Source organism: Lepidochelys olivacea, assembly GCF_965140295.1.
Source record: "Lepidochelys olivacea isolate rLepOli2 genome assembly, chromosome: 1".
In the NCBI taxonomy this organism is placed as follows: Eukaryota; Metazoa; Chordata; order Testudines; family Cheloniidae; genus Lepidochelys; species Lepidochelys olivacea.
The window spans coordinates 217,110,606-217,119,961 of NC_140411.1; the positions used below are offsets into that span (position 1 = coordinate 217,110,606).

At 45.1% G+C, this 9,356-nt stretch overlaps 1 protein-coding gene across 1 annotated transcript in view; it reads right to left on the reverse strand.

Annotated features, from left to right (window-relative positions):
- Positions 1–7,301, reverse strand: part of LOC311522357 (ovostatin-like) — a gene marked incomplete at its 5' end in the record, with an annotated part of 57,092 nt that extends 49,791 nt beyond the window's left edge. Inside the window, 6 exons of the mRNA XM_084631606.1 lie at positions 1,019–1,187; positions 3,806–3,826; positions 4,803–4,855; positions 5,892–6,048; positions 6,408–6,591; positions 7,237–7,301. Of these exons, the coding sequence (XP_084487732.1) occupies positions 1,019–1,187; positions 3,806–3,826; positions 4,803–4,855; positions 5,892–6,048; positions 6,408–6,591; positions 7,237–7,301 (649 nt within the window). The remainder of the gene's footprint in view (positions 1–1,018; positions 1,188–3,805; positions 3,827–4,802; positions 4,856–5,891; positions 6,049–6,407; positions 6,592–7,236) is intronic.
- Positions 7,302–9,356: the final 2,055 nt, after the last annotated feature.

Sequence of the window (9,356 nt, forward strand, 5' to 3'; positions counted from 1 at the left end):
TAGGAATCATTAAAAAAAGGATAGAGAATAAGATGGAGAATATCTTATTGCCCTTATATAAATCCATGGTATGCCCACATCTTGAATACTGCATACAGATGTGGTCCCCTCATCTCAAAAAAAAGATATACTGGCATTAGAAAAGGTTCAGAAAAGGGCAACTAAAATGATTAGGGGTTTGGAATGGGTCCCATATGAGGAGAGATTGAAGAGGAGAGGACTTTTCAGCTTGGAAAAGAGGAGACTAAGGGGGATATGATAGAGGTATATAAAATCATGAGTGGTGTGGAGAAAATGAATAAGGAAAAAGTTGTTTACTTGTTCCCATAATAAAAGAACAAGGGGCCACAAAATGAAATTAATGAGTAGCAGGTTTAAAACAAATAAAAGGAAGTTCTTCTTCACTCAGTGCACAGTCAACCTGTGGAACTCCTTGCCTGAGGAGGTTGTGAAGGCTAGGACTATAACAGGGTTTAAAAGAGAACTAGATAAATTCATGGAGGTTTAGTCCTTTAATGGCTATTAGCCAGCATGGGTAAGGAATGGTGTCCCTAGCCTCTGTTTGTCAGAGGGTGGAGATGGATGGCAGGAGAGAGATCACTTGATCATTACCTGTTAGGTTCACTCCCTCTGAGGCACCTGGCATTGGCCACTGTCAGCAGACAGAATACTGGGCTCGATGGACCTTTGGTCTGACCCAGTATGGCCATTCTTATGTTCAAACCTTAGGAAGAACCATGCTTGAGGATGAAGTTTAGTCTGAAGTTTGGGTCTGCAGGTAACTCAAGAACAAATTTGTCTTATTCTTGAGTTACTTGAAGATCCAAACTGCACAGATGAGGTGAGTCTGGACACCAGCTCAGGTCTCTAGATTCTGCTGAGGACAGGGCAGAGACTTGGTCCATTCTGGAGACCCACACATAACAATACACACTTTTCGGGGCATGGGGGGGGTGTTGCAATTTGGGTCTAACTATTTTTTCCCCTAGTACAAATAATAGCACCAGCAGGTGTTTACCATATTCCTCCACAGAGAATGAGTGACGAGTGCTAGATCCCGATTTCTTTTCCACAATGATTTGGTAGTTGCCCAGGATTGGCTCTTTGATTAACTGGAACGTGAGCTGGACGATTGCCATCTGAGCTGTCACGTTCAGCCACTGGAAGATCCGGTTGCCCTGAGGATCCTAGGGGACAGAGGGAGCAGGAAGATAAGCACAGACACAGCTAGTTTCTTTTTCTTAAAGAAAACCTGGTGCGTTATTGATCTCCCATCTAGCTGACATCTCCTGCTGACACAGACCTTAATGTTTTGCTACTAACACATGCACATAAGCTGTTGTCATACCTATATGGGACACTAATCAATGTTGTATGCTGTCTATAGTAAATATCAGAGGGCAAGTGTACACTACAATGCTACAACAGCACAGCTGCAATGCTGCAGATGGCATGCTACAGCAGCGCTGGTGAAGATACTCTATGTCAACAGGAGAGCGCTCTCCCGGCAGCATAGTTATTCCACTTCTGCAAGAGGCAGAAGCTATGTCAGTGGGAGAGCATCTCCTGCTGACACGGCACCGGTGTGGATAGCGCTTAGCTCAATAGAACCTACGTTGCTCGGGGGAGGGGTGGGGGAAGTGTCTTTTTTCCACACCCCTGAGCGACATAAATTATGTCAACTTAAGCAGTATAGAATATCAGGGTTGGAAGGGATCTCAGGAGGTCATCTAGCAGGACCAATCCCCAACTAAATCATCCCAGCCAGGGCTTTGTCAAGCCAGACCTTAAAAACCTCTAAGGAAGGAGAGATTCCGCCACCTCCCTCGGTAACGCATTCCAGTGTTTCACCACCCTCCTAGTGAAAATGTTTTTCCTAATATCCAACCTAGACCTCCCCCACTGCAACTTGAGACCATTACATTACTGTAGACCAGCCCTAAGTCTTCTAGTTCTTTCCACCTGATGAATTTGGTGCATGTTGAATTTAGCCTGACTTTCCCCACACTTCCCCCCCCCGCCCGTTTCACAGATTTATAGATGCCAAGGCCAGAAGGGACCACTGTGATCATCCAGCCTGACTTCTGTGTAACACAGGCCAGAAATTGTCCCCAAAATAATTCCTAGAGCATATTTTTTAGACAAACATCCAAACTTGATTTAACAATGGTCAGTTGTGGACCATCCACCACAAGACTTCATAAATTGGTCCATTGATTAATTACTCTCACCATTATAGATTTACACCTTATTTCTAGTGTCTAGTATTTGTCTAGCTTCAGGTTCCGCCTGCTGGATCATGTTATGCCTTTGACTGAAGGGCCCATTGTTAAATATCTATTTCCCATGTAGTTACTTATAGACTGTCATGAAGTCACCCCTTAATCTTCTCCTCTTGAAGCTAAATAGATTGAGCTATCTGAGGCTATCCTTTAATCACTCTTGTGGCTCTTCTCTGAACCCTCCCCAATTTATCAACATTCTCCTTGAATTATGAGCACCAGAACTGGACGCAGTATTCCAGCAACGGTCTCACCAATGCCAAACACAGAGGGAAAACAACCTCTCTACTCCTACTCCAGATTCCCCTGTTTATACATCCAAGGATCTCATTAGCTCTTCTGGCCACCGCATTGCACTGGGAGGTCATGTTCAGTTGATTATCCAACACAAGTCCCAAATCTTTTTCAGAATCACTGCTTACCAGGATAGAATCCCCTATTGTGTATGTATGGCCTACAGTATTTGTTCCTAGAAGTATACACTTTCATTAGGTTATATTAAAATGCATATTGTTTGTTTGCATCCTGTTAACCAAGACATCCCTGTGAATTAGGGAAGTATTGCTATCCCGTTTCACTGATCGATAAACCCTACATTCTCCCACCCTGCCCTATATTCCAGAAGGTTGCAGTTTTCCATGCTGTTATGAAGAAGGGGTGGGAGAGGGAAGAAAGGGGGAATCTATCTCATCACACACACAAACCCTTCCCCCCCACCCTGCCCCTCCATTGTCCTAGTTTTCCCCAACTGGAAGGAGAGGGGAGGAGGGAAGAGACAGGGTCAGGAGGGCACTCTACAACCCTATCCCCCTTATTTGGGCTCCCATAGCCTTTTGTTATATTTCATTTTACATTGGTTAAAAGAAAGACTTTCTAGCAATTGCCTTGTGCTTGTTAGTGACCAATGTCAAACTCTGTAATGTTTAAATTTCACTGTATGCAACAACTAATGGCTGCACTTCACAGTACAAGTGAAATGTTGCAGGCACGTCTGCTTGGAAGGGAACTGAAACTTTCTCACTTATTAACAAAAGCACAACATGACATATAATGTCTAAAACACTTCATGGTCCAAAGCAGCTAGTAATTGCATCCACTATCTCCAGTTGTTCCTTGCTTTTCAGCAGGGCAAGTTATGCAAACTATAAACCAAAGCAATTGGAACTCTTGATACGAAGGAGGGGCAACAGAAAGACCATAGGAACAGGACAATTTTAAGTATTATTGGGCTGAACTCTGCTTGTAAAGCTGGACTTGCTCCACTGGATTCCATAGAAATACTGGTATCAGAGGGGTAGCTGTGTTAGTCTGGTTCTGTAAAAGCGGCAAAGAGTTCTCTGGCACCCTATAGACTAACAGACATACTGGAGCATAAGCTTTCGTGGGTGAATACCCACTTTGTCAGATGCATGTGCATTTCTACTAGTGGATCTGAGAGCAGAATGTGGCCAGTTAAGTATATCACACACACACTCAGGATTTCACCTTTATACGTGACACATTTTAAAAAGCAAGTCTCTTACCTGAATGGTGATCAAGGGATACTGAAAGAGAGACCAGGAAAAGAGATTGTAAGTGTTTGAGGAAACAATAATAGTTGTTTCAGCATTGAATAAATAACAATTTTAAAAACTATTTTAGATATTAAGGGCCCAAATCTACAGTGAGTATTCAAGCAAGATTTTCACTGAGTTCAGTAGGAATTTTACCTGAGTAAGGACCACAAGGTTTGACCCTAAATGCTGAAGATAACATATTTTTAAAAAAAGAGGAGATGAGGGCATAAGACACACTGGGACAGATTCTGATCTCACTCATACTGGTGCAAACCAGGAGCAGTACAGTTACTGTTACAATGCTGTACCTAAGATCAGAATCAGGCATCCTATTGGTCTCATCCATCCATACTCTCAGATTATCTAGTACCTTTCAACAGGGCAAAGTCCTGCTCTCTCCTGCACGGGTATGGGGTGAGAATAAGGTGCAGGAAGCCTATTTTCCTCAGCTGAGAAGCCAGCCAGGACCCCTCCATGTGTTGCAGTAAGTATCATATCCCCAAGACAGATAGTCTGTTGTTGGCAGTATCTAGATTCTCTCCCCTTGCAGATGGCGAGTGAGCCTGTAGCCACTGGCGACACATGCTAAATGGGAACAGTAGGAGTGGGCCAAGTGAAATTGCTTGTTGGAGCAGTAAAAATCACCTCGCATTGCAAGGCACAGACTCTCCTTGAAGCCCCTTGCCCAGCAGTAGCAGGAGGGCTCTTGTGCCAGGCACACATCTGCCTACACGCTAGTGCTGCTCTGTGTGGCTGCTGCATGTAAGGGCCGGACTTTGTACGTGCAGTGTTAAGGTTCCAGTTCAAACTAATATTTCTTCTTCGGTTTCTGCAGAAATTCAGCTCCAATTCTGTCCCAAACAAGTGTGTATTTAGAGGTTGGACTGGGGCTGATGAGGTGACACCCACCAATTTACCATCCAGGTGGGGCTCCTGGATAATTCCGGTCTCTGGTCACACTCACCGTCTCCTGAACAGGCCTAAAATGGGTATCGAGAGCGACAACTCGAAACAGCACTGAAAAGACATGGGCAAGAGATCAACGTTAGCTCGCCTCTATCTTCTGAGCTCCAGTTTGGTCCATAGCCCCACTTCAGCTGGTTTTCCAGCACTCCCCCTTTGAAAAAGGAACAGGTAAATCGCAGATAGGATCTGTACCCACAGCGAAGAGGGTTACAGCTCCATCCTCTCATGCGAGAGACTTTCCACGGTATACCCTTCCATGGGACTGAATTCCCTGAGCTGGCCTAGCAGCAGGGAATGCTTTTCTCTAGAGGTTTGTCTAGCCTACTGAAGGAAAGGGAGTGTGGTCCGAAGGAATAGGAACTGGGTTGGGAGCCAGATAACCTGAGTTTTGTTACTGACTCCCTGTGTGGCTTTAGGCAAATCCCCTTTTCATCTCCATTTCTCCACTGTAAAATGTGCCCACCTCCCCCATAGGGGTGTGTCAGCATTAATCTAGTTAATGTCTGCACAGGGCTTTGAGCACATAAAAGTGCAAGTGTTATTAAGAAGCAGCCATTTCGGATTAGAGCAGTTTGCCCGATTCAGAAGTGATTCCCCAGTGTCTGCACAGCAGGTAATTCTGTGTAAGGACCTTCCCTCACAGCCTCTCCTACTGGGTGCTTGCCATGTCCTTGAAGCTGGAAAGCCCAGCCATTGTCACAGATATGGAGCTATAGCTAGAAAGCCATTGGGAAGTGCTCTAACCATCTATTCATGGCTACGAGTGCCTGGGAGCCATAACGAGGCAGCAGCAGTGAGAGCAGGGGACAAAGGCAGTGACTGTGAAAAAGGAGTGAATAAAGACTGGGGAGTGAGTTGGGATTTTGACAGTCACCCACCAGATGCTGTCCTGTGTCTGAGGGTGGCTTCCTCAGCTCCGCTGCAGACATTAGCAATGATTTTACTGTAAGGTGCTGAGCAGTCAGCCCAAATCCACAACATTGTCTGTTCTGACTTGCACTTTGCAGAGCAGTTCGCTCTCTCACTCTAGCTCTGGATATTGGTTCCCAGAGGAAATGACATTAAGTAAAGCAGTATCTACATTCACCTGTCTGTCCTGGCTTGTAGATGGGTTTGTCTGTCTGGACAAAGACGACGCTCTCCACATTCTGAATTGCCACCGACCTCCTCTCTGCCAGCCTGACTGTGGCGCCTTTGGCGGAGAAAGTGATGAAAGCCAAGGGGGAAAAGGTGGCATGAGGAGCCTGGGAGGGATGCAAAATATAAGGGGGAGAATGTTCAGCTTAGACCATTCTCTCCTGGAGCGGTCTACCTGCAGCATGTAGTGTACTATAGATTCACCCCACACCTCTGTCTCTTTCTCAGATCTTTACTGCTTCTCTCTTCCCATATCCCTCTCTTCTCTCACAGTGCAGCTCTCCCCTGCCTCCTTTCCCCCTCTCCATTTCGCATTCCTTCCAGCTCTTATTTCTCCCTTAGTCTCCCTCCTCTGCTTTACCCTTTCCTCTCCCATCACTAACTCTGTAAGATCACTTGTTTGATCGTGCACATTTTCCATGATTACTTTTTCTTTCTTTATTAGAATGTAAATTAAAGTCTGTACCATGAATCTGATGCACTGGAAGAAGTAATTTCCTCTCACAGGCTGCTCAAAAATAGTGGTGTTGGAACCACTGTACTCCAGGACGACACTCACAGACACCGACTCTTTGAGGTTGTGGAGCTGCAGGCAGGCCTGATCCGGAGAGCTACTCTGCAGCACTGACGGCACCATTAGGACATACTGTCTATGGAAATCAAACACCACAAATTAATTCAAGGGACAAGGGGGCAGACAGGAAGGAACAACCTGTTTGGCTGAGGCCAGACAATGGTTATTGAGAAGTAAAGGACTTTTTCATTATAGGTTCAGATATAACATAGGACCCCAGACAGCTCTGCTAATTGCCAGCAATCCCTCACAGCCACTTTGCTATTCCTGGACTTCCCACACAACTCTGCCGATGCCCCTCAATCCTGCTCTGCAGCCCCTCCATGTTATGAATCCTGGAAGCCCATACCTACCACACCACACCTGGCTATTACTGTTCCCTTTCCTATGCATACAAGCTCATACATTTTAAATTTTGTGGTAGTTTAGCAAGGTGTAAAAAGTGTGTTTTGTGCTCACATGTGAAGCACTCATCCCATTTCATAGAATCATAGAATATCAGGGTTGGAATAGACCTCGGGAGGTCATCTAGTCCCACCCCCTGCTCAAAGCAGGACCAAGCTCAATTAAATCATCCCAGCTAAGTTAGAATTCACCCTAGGCTTCCAGATATAAAAGGTGGGGGCAGCAGCAGTATTTCTAACTGTGCCTCCAAACCCTTCAATAAATGAAGGATTCCCAGCAAACACATATCATTAGTAAAGAACATGGTATTTCTTACAGTTCAGGAGCATATGCAGCTGTTAGGTGAACAGCGAGGGCACTCAGAAAAAACTTCAGCAGCATCTTTGTTCACAGAAACAAGGGAAATGCAGAGATATAATCACCCAAGGGACAGCACGTTCTCTGAGATTTTAATAGCCCTTGGACATTCCTTGCTCAGAGTTGCACACTGAAAGAGCCTGTTCCTCCACTCCTCCCTGACTCCCTTTCTCCCACCTCAGTTGCTGATGGCTTTATAAGCCCAGCAAGGGGTGGGGATCCTAGTCCATCCCACACTTTCCAAGACCCTCCCCAGAACCTATCACAACCCACTCCAGCTCCCTGCCCTCCAAGTTGCATCACTTGTTGCAATTTTCTTATCATCGATGCAAAATGTCTTCCGTGACTTGGCTTGCTTCTAACACTGATGCTTGGCACAGGGAAGCAGGAAATGACCCAAAGCAGAATGAGCCTGTTAAACTAGTTTAAGGCTTGGGTTCCCCCCTGCCCCTTGATTCTGGAGGAATTCACCTACCAGGTTGACAAACTGCTTGCAGTGGATTAACTTTACATGCATATTTTGATGCTTGATCTTTGCTGAAATCACATTCCTGGAGTAGAAAGTGAACAGAGTAGAGCACGTCTCCCTCGCTTCACCACCATCTTGACTTTTGAATATGACGATGATGATGATGAGACTGAAGAATAGGGAAACCAGAGCTAGAAACATATCTAGGTCACTCACACCTAGTCTCTCTCCCTGTTGTAGACAATGCTGGATGTCTGCTGCAGTCTATTCTCCAAGGCTTTATCTATTACTCAAACAATGTGCTTCCACCAAGTCCCTAGATATCTGCTAGCACTCCTGGATCTCAGTTTTTCCCCAGTCAGGATACAAGTAATGTCAATGGAAGTTACTCAGATCCTGAAAGAGGAAAATAGGGTCCCTGCTCTTTAACTGGAATCCCCTCCTTTTGTTTTGAAAGAGGACACAAAGCCCAACTCTCCCCACCTCACCACACAAAAACAAGAGGCAACACTGGAAAATAGTTGTTTGATGTTTGTGATTCCTGTACTCCAGAGTTATCTTAACAATTGGATTAAACATCATCCTCTTGGAGCCACATTGGCATGGTTTTATCCCTGACCAGCTCTAGTGCCAATAAATAAAGCTGCAGAAGACCTGTCTGCTCCCTGCAGCCAGTGCAGGATTGTGCTGTTTCAGAAACAGATCAAGCAGCTCATCCTCAACATTTCACTTTACACACATTTCTTAGCAAAAGGGTTATTTTCATATTAACAAATTACAAAAATACACACTTTTGTGTTTTTAGTGCAAAGTCTCTTTTGCAGTTGAATGGCCCCATTGTTGCATAAAAACACACCGCATTTCACTGAAAATATTTATGGAAATATTTGTGGAAATTGCCCCAGGTGCGAGTTTTTGCTGTTACGTAATACAAGGCAAAGAGGCAGCAGCTGATGTTCAGTCCTTTTCCCTGTCAAACTTTGGAAAGGGAATGGCAGCAAGGGTGGAGTTTTTACTGACCCAGAAGCTCAGAATTACTTTGTGGAGTCAGTTTGCAGCAGACGCAGAATTTCAACATTCCTAGCAGCAGAGTAACAGGAAGATTCGGTCTAAAGCCTGAGCTCCTTATAGCTTCCTTTTCCATCATACAATGCTGTATTGTTTCTGATTCCTCTGTTTTCTTGACAAGTTTGGTGTTGGTTGTTAATGTTTGAGTGTTTACTCTTTGTTAAATATGAGTGTTTACCTCTTTGTTAACCTTCATGTAACCCTCTTAGGGTGTGTCTTCACTGCAGCATTAACCCAGGTGTGGGTGGTCACACTGCAAAGCCCTACAGCATGTCTGTGTGCTCAGTGGTGCTGTACTCACCCACCTGCATCACTAGGACTCCTAGGGGCACATCCCAGGGTTCTTTGCACTGCAATGAGCTGAACCACTCTATGACTGTTTCTCAGTGAATTGTGGGTGAACTTGTCTGTCATATCTGGGCACACAGAAAGAAGGCATTGGAGGACTATCAGCACTGGAGTGGTTTAACCTGTGTCCTCACTACAGAATGGGTAGGTTACCAGCCTGAGTAATATTAGCCTATAGTCCCAGATAGGTCAGA